The sequence below is a fragment of the Mytilus edulis genome, chromosome 3, assembly GCF_963676685.1.
Source record: "Mytilus edulis chromosome 3, xbMytEdul2.2, whole genome shotgun sequence".
NCBI lineage: Eukaryota > Metazoa > Mollusca > Bivalvia > Mytilida > Mytilidae > Mytilus > Mytilus edulis.
This window is the reverse complement of record NC_092346.1, coordinates 61,365,051-61,389,204: the sequence shown is the minus strand read 5'-3', so window position 1 is coordinate 61,389,204 and position 24,154 is coordinate 61,365,051. Positions and strand designations below refer to the sequence as shown.

General features: G+C 31.6%; 2 protein-coding genes across 3 annotated transcripts; one reads left to right on the top strand and one right to left on the bottom strand.

Annotated features, from left to right (window-relative positions):
* Nucleotides 1–48: 48 nt before the first annotated feature.
* On the bottom strand, nt 49–9,703 carry LOC139517021 (thioredoxin-related transmembrane protein 1-like). The gene is made up of 8 exons (XM_071307560.1): nt 9,333–9,703; nt 6,616–6,731; nt 5,838–5,883; nt 5,341–5,469; nt 4,871–4,916; nt 3,724–3,825; nt 3,333–3,425; nt 49–2,366 (listed from the first exon to the last, which is right to left on the bottom strand). Exons 1-8 carry the CDS (start codon nt 9,458–9,460, stop codon nt 2,193–2,195), a joined length of 834 nt encoding a protein of 277 aa, XP_071163661.1. The 5' UTR covers nt 9,461–9,703; the 3' UTR covers nt 49–2,192.
* On the top strand, nt 9,637–14,139 carry LOC139517020 (cylicin-1-like). 2 transcript variants are annotated; one of them, XM_071307558.1, is made up of 2 exons: nt 9,637–9,950; nt 11,741–14,139. In XM_071307558.1, exon 2 carries the CDS (start codon nt 11,743–11,745, stop codon nt 14,092–14,094), a length of 2,352 nt encoding a protein of 783 aa, XP_071163659.1. In that variant the 5' UTR covers nt 9,637–9,950; nt 11,741–11,742; the 3' UTR covers nt 14,095–14,139. The 2 variants fall into 2 exon arrangements, with proteins under 2 accessions (XP_071163659.1, XP_071163660.1); XM_071307559.1 differs by having other exon boundaries at nt 9,687–9,758.
* The last annotated feature ends 10,015 nt before the right edge of the window (nt 14,140–24,154 follow it).

Here is a 24,154-nt window from a genome sequence, read left to right as displayed (position 1 = left end):
AGAATGATAATGCTCACACTTGCCTTCAGCCAGTTGTGTAAAAAAAAATACTATTATAAAATCTTTATTCAGTTTTTTCCCAAACATTAATGATAAACTAAAATGTAAAGACACATACATACAAGTTCTGTGATCATAAACTTAAAATAAAAGACTGTTTCTACCACAATCAAGAGCTCAGGTTAAAAATTATCCATCTAAAAACTGAAAAACATTCAGAAACATACATCAGCCATTTAATTTAAATTTGTGCTTTCCCATTCCAAAAACAATAACTTATAGACGAGCCCTAATAAGTGCCCTATTATGACACAAACAAAAATAACATTTATAAGACCAATAATACATTTTTATGCTATAAAAAAGTTTCTGAATCATATCAACATATGATTTACATAAATCATCCATTCTTTCACATAACACTTGTATATCTCACAAACAGCCATAATCCAGCAGTTTTGGGAAACAAAATATGACTTAGCCTTTTTGCTGTTATAATATTCATGTAGTTTTATACAGAGACACTCAAGGTGTCAAATCTTTATGCTTATTTCTCTTTATACCTATATATCTAATGATTATGTTCTAGTGATACTGAAGAATGCCAATTTATACACATGAAACTTTCTCAAAGTTAAATATACTGGAAAAGTGGATGGACATGTCAGATAAAAACATTAAAATACTGAAACATTCAACAAATTTAAAGATATTTTTTCAGAAAACAAGACAGCATATTATGTTATGCCATAAAATTCAAAAGGATAAAAGTTTGGTTAGTTCACCTCATCAATCAATAATAAAAAAATAAAAAAACCAAATACATATTCTGCCTGAGTGCTGAATTTCAGACTGACTACGATACTGCATTAGCACCTTACAACATACAATCACACAAATGCATAATTTAAAGAAAACACTTACTATTTACATCACCTTTGGTTTTTTTATTACAAAAATAAATTATCTCTGATGTAATGCTTAACTGTACAAACAGATAATTCTAAAATAACAACAATTAAAATGGAGAATCTGTCCATAGGACGTAGATGATGCCACTGTTTGCATATAACATTATAATGAAACATAACTAGAAAATAATAAAATTGACACCACACAAATTTGTACTTGACCTGTGTTTAATGGTAATAAACAGTGTGTATAATATGTTTCATAACATTGGTTGAGACAAACTAAAGTTAAGAGAATGGAAACTAATTTTGGGATAAATGGACGGACAAGGGTAACACTTAATCCCCCTCCACAAAAAATCATAGATCTAAAACTTACTGAAAAAAATAGAAATTATAGTGAGAAGTACATTAGAAGTTCAGGATATTTTTTCTGTTAAGTATTATTTTATATCAAATGATATAATAATAGCTGTCATTAAATATTAAAGCCTCTCTTTCATACCTATTTTTATTGATTATCCCTTTCTTGGGTTTAAAATATCAGACATTAATCATTGAAATCCTCTTACATAATTTCATGGATTTAATTTTTCTAATTGAAATGCGAAGATCTTTAAAGAATGGTACTTAGCACAAATTAAGTACAAATAGCTTTATAAAGTCAGTCATAAAACCATAAAACATGTTTATCTAGTAAATCAACCTATTAAACAGGGGATTAAAATGTACAAATAAAATACTTGGTTTATCACATTTTGTACAATCCTAAAAACAGAGGTCTAAAATACACATTGCATAACAGCTGTCATGTTGAAATCTCTTTGATTGTTAAAAAAATCAATATTTTTTATATGAATATAATCGCATTGCAAATTGCATTCATTTAAGGATTAAAAAATAAAACAATACTTCTAAAACACTTATCTGCTAAAAATAACACCTGTCCTAAACTGAAAACAGATGTGAAGTATTTCTTATCAGACATTTACAATCCTATCTGGATGCAATGTTCTATAAAATAAGTTAAGCAACAAAAACTCTTTAAACATAAATTTCGAAAAAAATTTCATGTAAAAAAGTTTTCCTTCACATGTTTTCGTGTGATTTCCTGAGAAAGAGTTGTACAGAGGGGTGTCGTGTATAAGTATGTTGAGCATACTCACTTATTTGGTTGTGCTTATACAGTAAGATATTACACATAATAAATATATACCATTGGCTGTAAAAATGTCATTTTAAGAAAACTTGATAAAAATAATACAAATTTAAAAACATTAATCAATCTGCTTTTCTAACATTTCGTTTACGAGTTTGTGACTTTGGACTGTCTACCACTTTTGGAATATCTTCTTCTTTACTTTGTTTACTTTCCTCTGACACTTCTTTGGGAGGTATATTGTTTTGATGAGAATCTTTAGTATCATCTATTATGTCTTGATCATCATCATCAGCCTGAAATCAAAGTTGAAAAATTCAAACAAAAAAATCAAACTTGAAATAATAGTTTTAAAACCCCTATGCCTAATTCATTTATATCTACTTTAGTATCTGAATTAGACAGTGCCATGTCAGGACAGTCTCTGTACAACACATCTAACTTAAAATCTAGAAAAGGGCTAATACAGAAACCTACACATTTTTGTTATAAAAATTAACATGATTAATTTTCTTGTATAAATTGTAAAAATTTCATAATGCAACAGAAAATATCTCACCCACCTATTGGTTGTTAAAAAAGTGCATTCAAAATGTTATAAGTATTCAAAATAAAATCAGAGCCTAGTTAATCTATAGATCCAGGATTTGTAGCTTTATTGGCTTGTGGCCTTTTTATAGATTTAACATGACCCTTTTTTTAACTTTCAATAGAAGCTATTTGGTCATACTATTCAAATCCTGGATTTAAGTCAATTCTTAGAAGTCCTATTAATACTAAAATAAATTAATCCCCCTTTCTATCACACCACTCTAAGAAAAAAGTGTCATAAAATTAATTACTTATTCATAACTCAAACATAGCAATATAGCATTTTTTTATTTCATCTGATTTCTGTCCTTGCTAAATAAATATAAAAAAGTTCTAAAAAAACGTTCCTTCTTTTATTTATTTATCTATTTGTCCTTTATAAAAGATGCAAACAAGAATGTGTCCATAGTACACGGATGCCCAACATGCACTATCATTTGCTATGTTTAGTGAACCGTGAAATCAGGGTCAAAACTCAAATTTGGCATTAAAATTAGAAAGATCATATTATAGGGAACATGTGTACTCAGTTTCAAGTTGATTGGACTTCAACTTCATCAAAAACTACCTTGACCAAAAACTTTAACCTGAAGGGAAATGTAAAAACAGACGAACAAACAGACGGACTCTACTATTGTAGGTTCAGTCAATTATTTAATGTCATAAAATACCTTGTTAGTTTCTCCCTTTCGTTTTTCATACATGTAATTTGATGGAGGTGATGGTCTGGATGGGAATACAAAATCACACAAAAATACTATCACCTGCAAATAAGTATGAAACAAAGATTAAATTATAACATGTAAATATATTTTGAAATGTTTCTGAATCAATTATGCTATTAACAAATGATCAAGGCCTATCGTTGTTATTAATTAAATACTGCTTGGTTTGTCGGATTCTTTGAAACTCTTTTGCGTTTTGAAATGTTAAACTTTATACAATTATTGAACACTTGTGCCGTGATATAAGCCTCTTAAAATAAAAATGCCAACATTGCCTCATTCTTGTTAAGAAAATTTGCTGGGGTTTTTTTCCAGCTTAAAATATATCATAACTTACTAGTCCAAGTATTAATCCTGTCATTATGGTTGCAATAGCAAAAATAACATAACATCCCCACTCAGGTATACCATATTCTTCTGTCATCATAGTGTACAGGGACTAAAATAAAATTCAATATCATCATTATAAAAACCAAAATTTGCTTTCATTATTGATTGTAATTGGAAGTATTTCCACTAATTTATAACAAGCATTTTATATTACATGCTTTTTGTCTGGGGCTTTATAAAAAGATGGAGGGGTCAGTATTTTGTTTGTCCTGCTGTCAACTCTTGATCTTGTATTCACAATGCTTCTTAAAAGCTTGATTCAGATGTACTTTTGCACCTCCTATTTTATATTTTCAGATCAATTTTTTGGGGTCTTACTTTAGTTTGAAATGGTTGTTTTAGCACACAACAATACACATGATTTGTATATGCTTTTCCTCTAAAACCTCTTATCAGATATTAATAAAAGTTATAAATATGTTTTACCATATTATGCACCTCCCACATGTTTTTCGTTTTTGATCTGATTTTTAGGGCAGAAGGTAACCATAGCAAAAATTCAACTTTGCATTATCTTGGAGTACCAATTTTGTAATGGCAACTCTCCCTTGAACCCTTAAAATCAGAATTTATTATAATTTTCTCTGGTCATTCACCATATAATGACATGGTAACAATAGTGTACAATTTATTTTGATGTTTCATCCAAACCATGAATTTTGTAAAGGGCAGGTAGCGAATTATCATTGTGAGAGCATTTCTCATAGAATTTCTAATCTTATATGACTTTGCTTCATAAAGGATTTTCTTCCAAGATAGCATTTTACCTGAACATAACATTCTACTACATGGGTCACACCGTCGCACTGAATAACCCAAAGTGTGTGAATGACAACTACATGTATCCCATTAATATTGAACTTAAGGATGCCACAGATTAGAAGATTTCTACTTCAATTAAGACTTTCATCAAGAAATTGATAGTGAGTGCAAGTTAACAAAAGTAAAAAAGATAACTTCAATTTTTCTATTGTTACTTTCCATTTCTATGAAGCAACAACAATAGTAACACTTCAATTTTTGAATAATTTTTCTATACAAAGGATATATCCAACAGTTATAAAAAGATATCATTAATCTGTACCAATATTTACCCTTATTTTCATAGCCAACTTGAAAAAGAATCCAACAGCTCCCATCCTGTAAAAGATATAAAGTCATTTAATTTACAATAAAGATATCGAGTACAACATCTTTTGCTCTAATGAACTGGGGGAAAAAATTGTTTGCAGTGTTATAAAATATTTCAATCACCAAATAAAATCTGAACCTTTCACATAGGACTTCCAATTTTGATTTAGGGCTGTCAAGATATTATTATTTACATTGCAACAACTACTTTTAGTACATTCTGTATTGTGTCTGATGACCAACAGTTTTAATACTGTCTGCTATGAGCCTGGTGACCCCTGCATAGTTTATTATGTTCTGCTTTTAGCATGATAACCAATAGTTTAAATACTTTCTCACTGCTAATAGGGCTGTCAACAAGTTCTCACTGTTTCGATATTTACTAACATGACCTTGAAGACAATTTCACTATGGTTTTTGTTACCATACTTACTGATAAGACCCTGGTGACAGATACCATGACACTGGTTCTACTTCTTGCCATTTTTTGTCATCCACAAAACTCATCAGTTCGTCTTCTTTTCTTCCACTTTTGTACTGTCGAAATTCTCCATCTTTTATACTGAAGTTCAAAGTGTAAAAACAATAAGTTATTCTCAGTTATTCTCAAATTAATCAGTTCACAAAAATGTGTTGCATAATGGGAATGTCATCATTCTCTAAATATTTTGAAAAAAAATAACAGCATTTTCAAAATTATTGATCTTAGTTCACTATAAACATTTTTTTTCTTTCATTTTAAAAGGTGTTTACTGTTTAATATCCTTCAACAAGCATTTAGCTGATTTAAAATTGTACAAATGCCTTTTTAAAATATTTATATAATTCAGCCAACTTAAAACTTAAGTTCTATAGCAAACTGCTTTGTAACTATCATACACAGAATTTGAACAGAGATGCAAGAATTACCCGATGTACAAAGTCACTTACTGATAAATAGTGGGTAATGCAGCTACAAGGAATCTGCCACTCAAACCTGAAAAAAACATAATTGTTTAATAAAAGAATGTTCTTAGCTACAATAGTAAAATACTGTTGGAAACTGATGACGGTTACAGCCTGGAATTCTATCATCACTTTTTCAAATAAAATAGAAGTTAAAATGTCAGTAAATTTAAAGCATAAATTCATGAAAAAAATAAAATATGCTACTTAAAGGTAGGTTGTCTTGATTAATGTACTAACACTTACAGGCACCTTTTGGTTGATAGATCTTATTCAAAGTGGGTTTGAATTCATGGAATTGTTTTGTCTCCTGGAATTCTATCATCACTTTTTCAAATAAAATAGAAGTTAAAATGTCAGTAAATTTAAAGCATAAATTCATGAAAAAAATAAAATATGCTACTTAAAGGTAGGTTGTCTTGATTAATGTACTAACACTTACAGGCACCTTTTGGTTGATAGATCTTATTCAAAGTGGGTTTGAATTCATGGAATTGTTTTGTCTCAGTAGTTTTCAAAGAAAGACAAATATACTGACAACCATCAGGTTATTGAATCTTTGACACATTCCCTGTTTCATTTCGCAATTTTATGACATAATTATATAACATATGCATAACTATTAAATACATACATTGCATCACTTATAATTAATCCCTACCAAATAACTCCTAAATCCATATGTAGCAGCTGTGGTGCTTTAACTCATATAAATCTATGAAATGTTCACAAATATCAAGGTATAAATGTATTAACATCTAACCTGGATTTTCTGTTACATCTACAACTCCAACACTAATGTCCAGATCACGACTCCAGTCAGCTAATTTACTCCAAGTCTCAGAAAACTGTCTACAAGCAGGACACCATGGAGCCATACTGCATCAATAAAAAAACAGAAAGTATTTCATACATGTAATTAATACCAGACAAAGAAGTGAACATCTGAATGGGGTTACTTTTTTAGGGGGAGCATAAAGGTACATGTATTCTAATTCAAGCTAAATGTAAACATGTAGATGCAATGCATGAAATATATAATCATTGCTGGAAAATTTAATAAATTGCTTCGCTGAGTGCAGCCTAATTTGACAGCAGAGGTCAAACCCTGAACAGTTGGAGCAAATTTGGACACAGTATTCTAGCTTGATACTCTCTGAATTTGGATTGTGATCAAATTTTTGACATAATTTAGGTTTCTGACTGTCACAAAAAAATGTGGAAAGAGATCTTACAAATGTATTGCACAATACTGTGCAATTGAAGGTTTCTTCTTTCTTCTTTTAAAAAATTTGAACTTTGAATAATTTTGAATAAAAAATATGAACTCCCTAAAAAAATTGTGTACTAGTTCAGTAAAAACACTTTTAGAACCCTTCCTTGGAGCAATAACACCCAAACTCAATCAAAGCCTTTGTAGTAAGGAAACTTGTAGTACAATTTCCAAGAGATCCATTCACTTAAACACAAGTTATTGTCTGAAAACTAGAAAAATGATTGATTTATGGCTCTTTTTTGGCCCCTTATTCCTGCATTTTTTTGGGCAATTACCCCCACACTAAATCTCAAACTTCCCTCTGAGATATGGAACCTTGTGGTACAATGTCAGAGAGATCCATACACTCACGCACAAGTTATTGTCCGGAAACTCCAAAAATGCTTGTTTTTGGCCACTTTTTGGCCCGGCCCTTTATTCCTAAACTGATGGCACCATAACCCCCCAAAATGAATCTTAACCTTCTACCTGTGGTATTAAATCTTGTGGTAATTTTTCAGAGCAATCTAAATACTTATACACAAGTTATTATCCTGAAACTAGAAAAAATGCTTCTTTTGGGCCCCTAATTCCTAAGTTGGGATCATCATCCCCAAAATCAATCTCAACCTTCCTTTTGTGGTATCGAACCTTCTTAAAATATTTCATTGAGGTCCAATCACTTAAACTAAAGTTATTGTCCTTAAACTAAATGTGTCTTCGGACAACAATGCTGACGACGCAAACATCATACCACTATACGATCCCAAAATTTTGCAGTCGTATAAAAAGATTTGGTACATTTCACTTTACATACTTACGGTATGAAAAAATCTGAAAATTGGGTGATCAGAATCAGAAACTGCATCTAGCAGACATTTGTACAAGTATCATCTGATTGGGGGGAAGATGAGAATGTTCCTTATAATTTGTATTTTCCATAAATTGTTTGTTCAAATTGTAATGCAGTCTACTTAAAATATTATAAGGTTGAGAAGATCATATGATGAAAATAAATGTATCTTCTAATCTGACAGTACATTTATGTAGAATACATGTATGTCATCCAATGGACCTGTTAATTTAAGGTATAGATAATTTGTAAGTGTTCACTGGTCATACATATCATCCAACAAATGTCTTAACTTGAAAACAGAAATATGATGACGCAAATAAAATAAATAAATTATCTACTTTTATTAATTATTCAATAATGTAATTATGTACATGTACATTGTGTGTATGTTTAATTAATTTTAATCAATTACAACATGTACAAGTACATTATAAATAATTACTAGATCTTTTGCTTTTTAATCAATGAATATATTCAACAAAATAATAAAAATACTTAAATTTATACAGCATTTTCCCTTACATTTGTACTTTTACTGTAAATAAAAATGTATTTGTGTTTAGATATATACATGTATATAGGGCTTATAACATTTTGTTTACCTCCAGTTTACTTTTCTGCACACACAAAAAAACAGACCACAATTTACCTAGTACTGTAAGTTACCATTCATTTTCTAAAGGGAAAGACATTTATATTTACAAATTGTATACTATTAAATATCATATAAAAACTCAATTCAAATGAGACAACTTTCCCCCAAAATAACTTAAGTTCTACTAACCATGCTAACTACAATTAACAAATATTCAAAGGCAACCTAATGGCTTGTAAGATATAATTGGTACCTTAAACATGTACAACTGAGTTATCTAATTTAAAAAAAATGCTTTTGGTAATAATTCAAGATTGATAAAAAAAAATTGTTGCAAAAACCTAGATATCATCACAGATTTTTGTTACAAAATTCTAAACATACATGTAGATTCCTCAAACCATTGCCGACACTTGTTTGGCCATGATGTGCTAGCATTTATTGTCTACATTTAAAAACTTTTAAATCCATATGATAAACATCCTGTTGAGATGCTAAAGTAAATCCATCATAAAAGGTGTACTTGAATACCCCCCATATGTTTCACGTTTACATTGAAACAACCAACATGACCATTGAAAGGGATAATTATTCCTTAAAAAAATAGACAACTTGAAAAACTTAAAAATTATTCCTTAAAAAAATCACTTTTCATGTCTTCCGTATGTCATTTGTGTGTATACTATACGTAACATACAGATGCAAAGTGTAAGTAAGTGGTCGAAACCGGTGTAACACGTTTTAGGAATAATATTGTTTGTACGTCATACTTACAATTCCAGCATCCATTCCCCTTCTAATACCGTTTGCCAATTTTCATCAGTAATTGTCATTACGGACTTTCCAAGTCCAAGACAAACAGGGAGCACAAATAAAACGCTTAAACATGCAGTTGCTCTCATGGTGCGTATTGAAAATTCTCAAACAGGAAGTAAATTCAGGAAGTCCTAAGCCTAAAATGACATCTACGACCCTTCCTCAGAACCATATAATATTATTCACCCAACAAATGTAAATATCATTTCAAAATAATAATTACAATAATTTATCTATTTGGTAACGTTTTTATAAAAATAATAAGGTGTAATTTGGCATAGTGAATTACAGAATGTTGCATTAAAATACGGAGCAAACGGACTTATTTTGTCGATTACTGAGTTGCATCCCTTGCAAGGTTTATTGTTAATTAGTTTATTTGAGGTAAATAGTTATAAAAAGAGTCTTTTGGGATCAAAGTGATACATTTATACTTCATAAACAGATTAAGACAGATACATTTAATAAAAAGACTGCCACCATGTTGCACAGTCACATTTTGACAACCACTGAACCAGATATGACTATCACTGGTTCAGGAACATCCTCATAAATGGGTATTATCCACACCAATAGGTAATATATAATAACTTAATTCAGGTAATATTAAACCGTATCTATTTTCAGTGTTAAAAATCACAAGATCACCACTTTAAAAATAATAAGTCATGTTTGTATTGACAAGTATTTGTATAGAATAGAATAGAATAGAATATTTTATTTCCCAAATTACAGGTATAGTAAGACAAATCCTTGTATAGACCTTATCATTATTTGGAAATCTGCGCCACTTGAACCATACTCCTTATTGCTATTCCTGGCTAATGCTAGAATCTGTCCCGCTTGAACTATTTATTTCTTACAACAATCACTTTTCTATTGTGGAGTCAGATATTTTGTATTATGACGTCAACATTTTACGGGAACTGGCCTGTGATGTCCAGTAATGGCGGACACATAGCAAAAAGGTGTATTGAAGTCATACAAAAATTACTTTTCTATTGTGGCATCCAATATTTTCTATTTTGAATTCATTATTTGACAGGAGCCTTTGTGATTTCCAGTAATGGCAGACAAATAGCAATAAGGTGTATTTAGATAAGCTGAACAGGCCACTGTCTTCCTTGGTACTATAAGAATGTATCCTGTCACAGTGTGAACGCTTTATGTTTATGAAAATTACCCTTGTTGTCATAAAAGTAAATAAGGGTAACGTATCCAGGTTTAACTCTTAATCTTAGAAAAAAGGTGAATTATTTTGCAATTGTTTCTTAGGAATTTTTCTGTTAGTTGATGAAGCTGAACCCACACATGTCACATACTGCATGTACTGCATACACAAAAAAAGAAATAAATGTTGTTACATTTGATAAGGGCACTTTCTTATGGTTCCAAGGACAACAATGAGTCGTGAATGACCTGTTAGGCTTACGTTAAATATGTTAGAATAAACAATGATAAAGTACTGTAGGTTGAACCCAATCACCAAATGGGTTATAATTTTACAACCTATTGTTAAAAAAAAATTCTGAATACCAGCTGCATATTTAGGATTTGAACCCTTGGATATTGTTGGAAAATACTTTTTAAGAGGAATGAATAGTGCAGCTATTCTTTTTCTTGGAAAGTTGCTTATAATTAAAAGTACAAATTTACTTTTAAACAACATGTAATAAACAAATGTACTTTTCAAATTTTTTGCTAAATTAAAAAACAAATGTTTTTTTTATGCCCCACCTACATTAAACATAGTAGAGGGGCATTATGTTTTCTGGTCTGTGTGTCTATTCGTCCGTTCTTTTGGCAGTTTGTTTGTTTGTCTGTCCCTCTGTCGGTCTGTACCGCTTCAGTTTAAAGTTTTTGGTTAACATGGTTAAGGTAGTTTTTGATTAAGTTGAGGTCCAATTAACTTGAAACTTAGTACATGTATACATGTTCCCTGTGATAAAATATTTCTAATATCAATGCCAAATTAGAGTTTTTACCCCAATTTCACGGTCCACTGAACATACAAAATGATAGTGCGAGTGAGGCATCCATGTACTATGGACACATTCTTGTTTAACAATGAATTCATATCAAATTTTGGCCATATTAACAATACCCTAAATAGGTTATTATAACCCCTCTCCGAATTCCCACAAAGGATTTTTAAGTAATGGTAATTTTTTGCCATGGCAAGTCCAACATTGAGAAGATGATTGTTTTTCCTATTTATTTATTATATCAGCCCTCATGCAAAAATAGAGCAAGGAAATGATATAAAATTTAGATTATTTTTTAAACTTTAAACTGGTGCTTTGTTATGATGTTGTCATTTTGTGTACTTAAAATTATGATTACTTTTATGTATATTTATTTTAAAGGAATGTCTAGAAACTGGATTGATAGAGGTGAACAGATGAGATATAGTGGTAGATACCCAATCAATGAAATGTGGAATACCAGACAGTCTTTAATGAATGATTTAAGAAGAAACTTAACTCTAAATAAGTATTTAACATCTATTGAAAGAAAATGTTCTGATTTTGTTTTTGAAAAAAGAAACAAAAGATCAAATTGGAAAAGATCAGCTACGTGCACAGTTAGTAAAGACCCTGAAGACAAAGTATTGGAAGACAAATCACAAGAAAGAAGGGAACCAGAAGATTCATCTGGTTACTTTAATGATGATCCAAATGTTGACATATCTTCAGAAATTGAAAATGAAACCTCTACATCAAAACCAACTAATACTGAATTTATCATTAAAGAAGAACCTTCCCCTGAACAATTTGATATTAATACAGAGTACAGTGAGTTAGATATTAACTCCCCAGGAAATTTGGAAAAGAATCAATCAGATCAAATTGAAAGCCAGACAGAAGAATCAAATCTATTGCCGATTCCAAATTTAAACATAGAAATCAAATCTGAAGAAAGTTATGAGACTGAACAAACTATGTATACAAAAGATGTTGAGGACTGTGTCACAGAAGAAAATCCCTTTGATTTTCAAGAGATTTCTCAACCAAAATGTGATGAAATTGACTCAGGTTTAGATAAAAAGTCTGAAAGTGGTACAAAGACAAAGAATTGCAAAGAAAAATCTATAACATACAAAGATTTTGTAAGGTCAGTTTCAAAACTAGTTAGTGATAGTGAATCATCTAAATCAGAGAAAATACAAAATTCAGGTAAAATTTGTGGTAAGCTTAAAAAGACAAAAAAAGTGAAATCTCCAAACTCAAAAAAAGATTGTGATGTTGACAAAACAATTAGGAGTACTCGAAGTTCAATAAAAGGTAAAAAGGTTCATAATGTGGAAAAGAACAGAACAAAGAAAGAAGAAGAAAAGAAAGTTAGAAATAAAACTGAAAGGACAACTGCTACAAATACTCTCAAACTGAACAAACAGAAAACAAAATCAAAGAGTAGATATTCTACTAGATCACAAAGAAAGGAAAAAGATTCAGAAGAAGAAAGTGTGCATGAGGAACCTTCTGCTTCAATATCAAAACAAAAAGAATATCCTAAAAGAAAGATTTTATGTCCTGCGGATGAGGACATTCCACTTGCGAAATACACAAAGTTATTACATCACAATGAAGAAACTAAAGTCAAAGACTTGTTAAAAGGAGCTACTGATTTTGACAAGGCTATTCCTTACTCACCTGATAGTTGTGCTCATTCTAATGATAAAACTGAAAAGGACGTGGATAAATCTAAAGCAAACCAGATAGATAAATCCGACTCAGAATCAAAGGTTAAAAAGATGAAAAAAGAAAGTTCTCTTCAGACATCTTTGATTCTGATTAATGATTCAGATTCAGATAAACAACAGAACACCACAAACCAAACTGCTAGTCGTAAGTTAGACAGTTTAAACAATAACACAGATATAAAACAAGAAAAGTCAAGTAGTCATGTTCAGGGCGAGGAAACTTGGTCATCATCACATGAAAATGATCAATTATGGGAATATTTAAAATGTGATTTTTGCGATTTCATGGTCAGTAAGAAAAAGGAACAAAGTTATCAATTGATGGAGGAGCATTTAGAAAGTACAAAACATAACGCTGCTAGTATTGTTAAAATCAGCATCTCAGATGGTGAATTGAAGCCAGTCTTTGTTAAAAAAGAACATGCAATACTACTGTCTTTAGAGAAAGCTACTATTTTACCGTATTGCCCTACATGTTGTACTGTTATGCCCTCTATCTGGACTGTACAATTGCATGCTAAATACAAACATGGTGAAAATAGCAATTACGATAAAGACAAATATTGCCTCGGAAAAATAGAAAACGTGGTCAATATTCCTATTCCAAGGAAAATTAATGTGTGTAAGAAATGTGGACTAAAAAAAAATAATATTCAAGAACACTGGGAAACCCACAATCATTTTCCATATGATTTACCGTCAAGCAATCAAATAGCACAGTTTTCTTGTAGTGCATGCAATCGATATTTTGATTCATTCTCCTCAGCTCTCAGTCATGCTGTTGCCCACGAAAAACATGATAAACTACAAAATGATGGTGTTATCATTACTTATATTACAAAATCGGAACAGGTATTAACTTTACTACCTAGAGAAAAAACTCTTTCTAATGGAAGAGCTTTGGAAATCTTAAATCAGGCTAAATTAGCCAACAAACAGGGACAATGGACTAGAGCACAAAGAAAAGAATTTGAAATGATGGCAGTTGATTGGAAACGATGTTTTAAACAGTATTAAGAAAATTATTTGTTACAACATGATATAAAATGTTTTGGTGTTTTATTTCTTGTCTAGTCCAAACTTGGGCCTGTATTTATTTCACTCCTGATAATTTTCAACTTTCATTGCAAACATACATGTACTGAAATCATGCACAATAACTTATATGTCACATTGTGTCAGCTGTTTTCAGTTAATTGTAAACACTTGAAGCTTGAAGCTTCTAAAATATATCCACAAATTACCAAACAAAATGAATCAATATAAAAAAAAAGAAGATGTGGTATGATTGCCAATGAGACAACAGTTACACTCCACAAGAAACCAAAATAACACAGAAATTAACAACAATAGGTCGCTGTACGACCTTCAACAATGAGCAAACCCTATACTGCATAGTCAGCTATAAATGTCTATTCTCAAACCTAGAGACGGAAAGGCTTCCCTTGCATAAAGTAAGGGGGTTGAAGAGCAAAATCAAGGAACATGAATACAATCGCTGATCATGAGAATAATTTGATAATTTATATTTTTATTCTCCTGCTGTAGCAGAGGGGGCATTAAATTTTACCCTTGCACTTCTATTCGTCCCTACATCCCAAAATTGGTTTCCATTCTTTAACTTTAGTTTGCCTCAACCCAATGTTATGAAACTTATACACAATGCTTATTACTACAAAACACAGATCAAGTTTTTCAAGTCTCAAAATAATAACAAAGCTGTCAAGAAAATTACATAACTTGTTCAAGGTGCAGGAATCTAATAATGTATCTGTTCTAAAAATATCAATAATATAATTGTTAAAAGTAATTGTTAAATTTGGAGTTATCTTCCTTTGTCCATTATTGTAGTTGAATCAACTGCAACCAATAATGAACAACCAAATAAGTTTATTTATAAGTGATTAAAAAAAAAATAGGCATAAGGATCTATGTTTTAGTTATCAGAAAATATCTAATTACTGCAATTACCAACCAGTTGCAAAACCTTTGCAAAATTTTCTGAATTTAGAATAAAATTGAGAAAGGAAATGGGGAATGTGTCAAAGCGACAACAACCCGACCATAGAGCAGACAACAGCCGAAGGCCACCAATGGGTCTTCAATGTAGCCAGAAACTCCAGCACCCGGAGGCGTCCTTCCGTTGGCCCCTAAACAAATATGTATACTAGTTCAGTGATTATGGACGTCATACTTAACTGCAAACCTGCAGTTATATGATTTGGTATGTAGGTGATGTTTTATGATGGCATTCTAAAGGACTGTTGTCATTTGACCTTGACCATGTTTTTACGCTCAAGAGGTCAAGTTGAGATTTTTATACGACCGCAAAAATTTTAATTTTTCGTCGTATATTGCTATCACGTTGGCGTCCTGCGTCGTCTTCCGAATACTTTTAGTTTTCTCACTCTAACTTTAGTAAAAGTGAATAGAAATCAATGAAATTTTAACACAAGGTTTATTACCACAAAAGGAAGGTTGGGATTGATTTTGGGAGTTTTGGTCCCAACATTTTAGGAATTAGGGGCCAAAAAGGGCCCAAATAAGCATTTTCTTGGTTTTCGCACTATAACTTTAGTTTAAGTGAATAGAAATCTATGAAATTTTGACACAAGGTTTATGACCACAAAAGGAAGGTTGGGATTGATTTTGGGAGTTTTGGTTCCTACAGTTTAGGAATTAGGGGCCAAAAAAGGGCCCAAATAAGCATTATTCTTGGTTTTCGCACAATAACTTTAGTATAAGTAAATAGAAATCTATGAAATTTAAACACAAGGTTTATGACCATAACGGGAAGGTTGGGTTTGATTTTGGGAGTTTTGGTCCCAACAGTTTAGGAATAAGGGGCCCAAAGGGTCCAAAATTGAATTTTCTTTGATTTCATCAAAAATTGAATAATTGGGGTTCTTTGATATGCCGAATCTAACTGTGTATGTAGATTCTTAATTTTTGGTCCCGTTTTCAAATTGGTCTACATTAAGGTCCAAAGGGTCCAAAATTAAACTTAGTTTGATTTTAACAAAAATTGAATCCTTGGGGTTCATATGCTGGATCTAAAAATGTACTTAGATTTTTTATTATTGGCCCAGTTTTCAAGTTGGTACAAATTGGGCTCCAAAATTAAACTTTGTTTGATTTCATCAAAAATTGAATAATTGGGGTTCTTTGATATGCCAAATCTAACTGTGTATGTAGATTCTTAATTTTTGGTCCCGTTATCAAATTGGTCTACATTAAAGTCCAAAGGGTCCAAAATTAAACTAAGTTTGATTTTCACAAAAATTGAATTCTTGGGCTTTTTTGATATGCTGAATCTAAACATGTACTTAGATTTTTGATTATGGACCCAGTTTTCAAGTTGGTTCAAATCAGGATCCAAAATTATTATATTAAGTTTTGTGCAATAGCAAGAAATTTTCAATTGCACAGTATTCACCAATAGCAAGAAATTTTCAATTGCACAGTATTGCGCAATAGCAAGAAATCTTCAATTGCACAGTATTGTGCAATAGCAAATATTTTCAATTACTCAGTATTGCGCAATAGCAAGAAATATCTAATTGCAATTTCAATTGGAGTTATCTTTCTTTGTCCAGAATAGTAGTTGAATCAACTTAAATCTTTGTTTTATACAATACAGATATATAATTAATATTTCAAATGGAGTTATCTTTCTTTGTCCAGAATAGTAGTTGAATCAACTTAAATCATTGTTTTATACAATATACAATGTATATTCACTTTTTCTACCAACTGATAAATTAAAACAATCTTTACCATTCAGTGATAACAAGCACTTTATTTTACATTTTAATATTTTATGATGTATTTAAATGAGTAGTTATTGTTGCAAACTCCATTAGAAATTTGAATTGAGATCAGTTTTGGAAAAAGGGAAAGGGGGATGTGAAAACAAATGGGGGTGGGGGGTTAAATTTTTCTCATTTCAGATTTCATAAATAAAAAGAAAATTTCTTCAAACATTTTTTTGAGAGGATTAATATTCAACAGCATAGTGAATTGCTCAAAGGCAAAAAAAATATTTTGAGTTCATTAGACCACATTCATTCTGTGTCAGAAACCTATGCTGTGTCAACTATTTAATCACAATCCAAATTTAGAGCTGAATCCAGCTTGGATGTTGTGTCCATACTTGCCCCAACCGTTCAGGGTTCAACCTCTGCGGTCGTATAAAGCTGCGCCCTGTGGATCATCTGGTTTTATTACAAATGTACAGTAACTATGACTGCTTATCATTTTAAAACATTTAGCTTTGGTGTAATGCAGATAGTAAAAGTTTGGCTGGTGTTGCATTCTTTTATGTTAGATTGGTCAGTTAAAATTGTTGGCCTCAACATTTTGTCTTTATAGTGGTTGCACAACAGGTCACCATACTGACTGTATACCAGTCTCACAGAAAGTCCAATAGGAAGACAGATACCCTTACTAGGGAAAATTATCTTAAACACTCAGCCAACCAGACTATGCCCTAAGTACTCAATGTGGCAAACATCAGATCGAAACAACCGCTTGCACTCAGGCCAGGCCTTGACCTGGTATTGCTGGGTAACAGTCGTTCATATTCATCAAACCACAAGCTTTATTTAAAGTTGACAAAACAATAACATAAGCTCTTTCAGCTCTTATAACCAACAAATGCATACATATTCACAATACTGATGTTCATATCAGACATCAACAAGATATTGTCTTGATATGCATGTAATATTTTCCACTGGACATTTATCTTTCTTTTTGTTTAAATTAAATTTAAATTGTTTGTTCATTGTTTGCACTGAATATTATTGAAGGCTATCGAATAGGTGTTTTCCCATATCCATTGTCATTGGGGAAAAACCAATCTATCCATCTTTGGGAATCGAAATATTCCTCTTTTTTTTTTTTTTTTTCATAAGTCAACACAGTCATGATGATATGAATGATTTTCAATTAGGTGTAGTTGAATACGGGTTAGTATCAGAGGGAACAAATTAACCCAAAAACAACGAGAGTAAGACCATCTTGTTTGAGTTGCGTATTAGAAATGTTCAGTGCAAAAAATGAAGAAAAAGAAAACAATTTAAATCCTTACCCATGATTCTGTTTGATTAAGCAGTTACAAGACAATTTGACAGTTGTTCATTAGAATGTCTTTCTAAACTAGGGACATATCCCAATTTTCTAATGTGTGTCGAAATTCCTACCCAGTCGACCACAAGCTTCACATAATCTAACTATTTGATTTATTTTTGTATTTATTCTTGCTCGTCCTTGAAATGGATGAATTATTCTACATTGGACTTTAAAGCAAACAGTAGCAATTTTTCACATGGCTTATGCACATGTTGATAGGATATTCAAAATGAATTTTGTGGCCAATGATGCGTTCTAAACAACCAAAATAATAATTTATTATAGCTTAAATCTTTGAAATCCATGCTAATATGTAGTCCTATAATATATGACTCTGGAGTTTGATATCATTTACATTCAACGCTTTAATTTTATCGGATATTTTTTTTCCATCATCGTTTAAACCCAAACGTTGAACGATGATAGTAAAAAAAATATCCGATAATAAACGTTGAATGTAAATGATATTATCAAACTCCAAAATCATATATTATAGGACTAAGCTAATATGATACACAAAGAGTAATTGTTTCGAAGGAAAATTCATATTCCGTACTCCATAGATGCTGAACAAGGTAAAAACAAGTTAAGGTAACATAGGGCACATGGAAACCAACAAACTCAAAATCACCAAAAATTTATAAAAAAACTGGCCTTCAACTAAATATTATATATCCTTTGGAGTTCCTACCATTTAATCTGACAAAATGGGATGTTGACATATTTTTGTTCAAAAACAACAGTAAAAGATAATCCGGTATAAAGAAGAACAACATGTTGTTTGCGTAAAACGTAAAATACTAAAAAGAACTTGGACATGTTGCGTTCATTAACGAAATAACACCTCTCAAAAGTTTTGAATAGGACAGGTATATTTGGTTTTCACTGAGACTATCATGTGTTAAAGAAGTCTGTCAAATGGAACTTACTTTACTTTGACAATATTTCATGGTTCTGTTTTCGCGGCAATGCCGGAGGTCAATTTCTTAGATTCTATAAGTAATAGATGAAATGTAGTCTTTAGAATTATTGTAAAATTGTACAATTTTAAAGTCACTTTTCATATCAATTGTCGCTAAAAGACTCAGGTGAGCTATTGCCTCAACTATCAGTCGGCCTTCAACAATAAGCAAAATCCATGTTGTATTGTAAGTGCATGACAAAATGTGAAACTATTCAAAAGAGAAAACCAACGACTTGATTATGGTAATTCGTTTACCGAAAAACAAACTGCTTGCAAGTGAAAAACAGGCACCAGAAGAATGTGGCTATATTGCACATATTTGTATAGATGCTGGTTACGGTTGTTTTCACTTTGTAGTCATTCAAAAAGGCGTTTTCTTGATTTCTCGATTTCTACTTTGAAAATAACAAAGGCGACATTTGCCGTATTAGATTTTCATATATTTGTGAGCGACCACCCTCCCCTTACCTGGTGCAGTGGTGTAACAACACACTGTACATAGGAAGCTTAAAAACTGTAAAATTCAGTTTGAAAGGGCTTGACTCATCAGATCGGTTCAAAGAACAAAACAAAAAAACTACCAGAAAGACGACACAAAGTACTGATCTGAGCGTACTCACAATTACTGTATTATAAGGCTAATTCAAAGTCAATTTCAACAAATCATCAATTTTTCTCATTAGAAATTATCTTCTTAACTCTAAACCACTGGAACTACTAACACCAAGACACCAAGAATTTCTATACAAATCAATATGGTCCCTATAGACGTATATAGTTAAATAAACTGAAACAGGGACAAAATATAATATTTAACAAAAATACCATAGTTATCTAATGTAGAAGTAGATAGAGAAAATCTGACATCGGCAAATAAACCAAGAATGTCTATTTCTACCAAAACTTTAGTAAATAACAATTTGTTAACCAATAATAGTAATCAAGTACTGTAGGCAGAAACTTGGCAGAATAAAAATTTCAACCAATACTTTTCATTATGCCTCATCGACTGAAACTTTCAGTTTATTTTTGTATTTCAGTCTACAAATACCAAGGGACAAAACTCTCAGAATATCCAGTTTATAAATATTTTTTATTTGAAGGTTTATTCGTTTAAGCATTATGTTGATTTATTATTAGATCACCGCGTGAAATAAAGCATCTGAGATCAACCATAAGGCGATGAGCCCTTACATAAGATCCGGTGTTTTAGTCATGTTTACGGAACGAATATCCCATGCATAGTCCGGCTTCAACAGAAGTTGACTCATAAGTAGTTTTGTGTTAAAGCTGTTATCCTACTGCTAGCAAGTTAAAGGTTTGGATGGCTTGCTTGCTTGCTTTGTTTGTATTAATGTTTGTTCAAGCATTGTAAATCAACTGATCATAGATACCAGGATTAAAATTTTGTATTAACGTCAGACGCGCGTTTCGTAGAACAAAAGACTCATCGGCAGTGACGCTCGAATAAAAATTAAGTTAAAAAGTAATTAAGATTGACATATAAGTAGGCGGAGTTAAAGCTGTATATAGGTTTTGGTTATTTGATAATGTCCAATAAAATTAAGATATAATGTATACAAGTTTAACGCCGCCTTTTTATATTGTTTTCAGATGTCAATTTTAATTACAATGCGTGAGCAAACATTAATACAAATAAAGCGAGCAAGCCAACCAAACCTTTAACTTGCTAGCATTAGGATGACAGCTGTAAAGGTTAATTATTATTCGCTGAATCAGTTTATTTTGTTTTGTTCCTTTTTAAAACTTTTCTGAACTTGTTAAGTTTCTCGATTTCTGCAAGTTATAGGTCAACAATCTTTGGTCTATGGGATCATTGTAAGTTATAGGGGGCTGTTAAATACAGCGAAAAATATTAATTACTTAGACAGAAAAAGCAATGCATATCTTAGTATATGTTTTCGAAGGGAATGACAATGAAAAATAAAGCAATATTTCCATGGGGATAAATAATAAATAGGTTTAATCAAAAGGCTACTAGATTATGTTAATTTCTTAAAACCAAATGAAGGTTATACTTTAAGTAGACCTGAAAGCATATCTCGGAATTTCTATTTAATAGGATTAGTGCTAAACAGTCAGAACACCTAAATAAAATTAATAATAATAGTTTTATGAAGATTTGATTGGGTGCAAAAGTCGCTCACCTGATATTTTTGTTTACATTGATGCATGGAATAATGCAATCCTTATACTTTTGCTTTAGTTTCAGAGATTTAAGCCAAAAACTGCATTTTACCCCTATGTTATATTTTTAGCCATGTCGGCTATGTTGGTTGGCAGGCTGGGTCAGCGGACACATTTTTTAAAACAAAATACCCTTATGATAGTTGTGGCCAAGATTGGTCAAATTTGTCTGAGTGGTTTCAGAGGAGATTTTTTTTGTAAAAGATTACAAAACTTTCCGAAAAATAGTTAAACAAATTGACTATAAAGGCTAATAACTCCTTAAGGGATCAATTGACAATTTTGGTCTTGTTGACTTATTTGTAGATCGTCCATTCTGAACATAATAATATTTAAGAAAACGAACAAAAAAACTTAAAAATTTCCTTAAAATTACCAATTTAGGGGCAGCAACCCAACAACGAGTTGTTTGGTTCGTCTGCAAACATTTTACCCCGAGGCTGTTTTTTTCTAAATGCATGATAGTTTCAGAGATATTAGCAAAATTTGCATTTTACCCCTTTATTCTATTTTTAGCCATGGCGGCCATGTTGGTTGGCTTGTTGGATCGTCAGACACATATTTTAAACTAGATACCCCAATACTGATTGTGGCTAAGTTTGGTTAAATTTTGCCAAGTAGTTTTAGAGGAGAAGATTTTTGTAAAAGTTATCGGGCGACGGACGACGACAACGACGACGGATCAGGTGAGCTAAAAAACAGATGTACACCTTACTTGCTATAACACAATAGTTCCCGGTAAGTCTGTTTTTAGCTACAAGGTAATGTATGCAGTAAATGAGACTAAACAACTTGGCAATAGTATATAATGTTAAAAAGCAATGTAAAATTGTAACATTAGCCTTTTTGTTTGACACATCTTTGGGTATAATGATGGTCTTAGTGTATGCCATGGAACTTCCCCGTCTTACCTTGTTTTAATGTTACTGCTTCCATTGTTGAGATTGTTTTTGTGGATTTTTTATCGAGACATTTTATTTTAAAGCCGGAACGAAGACTAACTACATGATAATAACGTTTGTATGTACGCAAGAAACTTAGACCGATTTTTCTTTCTTCTACGCATAACATTTAAAGTTCTCTCCTGAAAACATATTGTTATTTCAGTACTTTTCTCTTCTTATTTATGTCCCTAAGGGTTGAAAATATATATAATCCCTTGTTCTTCTTCGACCGACAGTAAACAGTTGCCAAAATGCGAAATGTATCAATTCTCAGCCACGTCTGGTCGGCATGGGGACGTTAAATCCGATGCACGCTGCAAAAAACCTCTGAGTGGTCCGTAGGCTGCCTATTGTAAGTCCTTAATTCTGCCAACCTTAATTTATATCATCATTGTCCAGTGACATTCGAAATGTTCTGCCAATCTTTCCAATTGATCCCAAACTACATGACCTAACTGTTGAATACTTATTGTGAATCTCGTTCTGAACACGCTTCAAATATTTGCCACTGGACGTTCAGCAAACGTCAAACAATCCTCTGATTTAACCTGAGTTATCACCGCTGGGATAGTATTCTTAGAGATATCTCTAGCCAGGTCTTTGAATATCATTGAAAATTTCAGTAAGAGTATTTTTGGTTAAACAATTCTTAAAGAGAGGTGAAAAATTGAAAACAACACGTTTAATAATTTCATGCGTCCGCTTTTCTGGATTTACCTTCATCAGGAACGCTCAAAGCCAAACATTTAAAATCCAAAGATGTATAAGTTCCGAAACCGTTTAAGAGCTATATGTCAATAATACCTAAAATAAATAGCCAAATTCATCTAAAGGTAACTTTCATGCGTCTGAAGCGCTTTTCTGGATTTACCTTCATCAGGAACGCTCAAAACCAAACATTTAAAATCCAAAGATGTATAAGTTCCGAAACCGTTGAAGAGCTATACGTCAAAAATATTTAAAATAAATAGCCAAATTCATCTAAAGTCAACTTTGCCTGTGATAGTTGAAACCTTAGTTTCCTCATAATTTAAAAATTTATAAACGGACAATTTTAGAAAGGTTTGTTAAATCATGTCAGTACTGAAGTACTGACTACTGAGCTGATGACACCCTCGGGGACTGATAGTCCACCAGCAGAGGTATCGACCCAGTGATGTGAAAAATTGAAAACAACACGTTTAATAATTTCATGCGTCCGAAGCGCTTTTTTGTGAATTATACCTAAGGGACATTCAAACTTATAATTAGAAACAAACTGACTACGTCAAGGAAAAAAATCCCGAGAAATAACAAACAACAGTATAAAAATCACAAAACAGAAAATTAAAGACTGGGCAACACGAATCCCACTAAATTAACAAATGAAATGAGAGGTGCCAAAGTAAATATGAGGTATGCAAATCATTATAATACAAATATGAGAGTTGAGTTATGACTTATTGACACAAACATGTCGTTGATAAAACGCATAAATCGGAAAAAGAGAAAAATTCTTAAAGCTTGATTTGATTAAATAAAAATATTATTTGAGCTTTCCATATATGGTAATGTGAACCTGGTCAAGAGGTACAAGATGTACATTATAATATTGAATATATCATTACGTCTTATGATCTCAAAAGCTTCTCAAGCTGCTACCGTGAAAAATATCAAGCAACTATAGAGAAACCTCTGAATTGAGGTCAATAAAAAATGACTTTATTTTAACTAAATCATTCTTAGCGAAATGAGCTTATACCGCTCCATTAAATAACAGGTTAGCTAATGAGTAAACCATTGTGTTGTTTATAGAAACCTCTCCCTAACATATCATAAAAGTCATCTT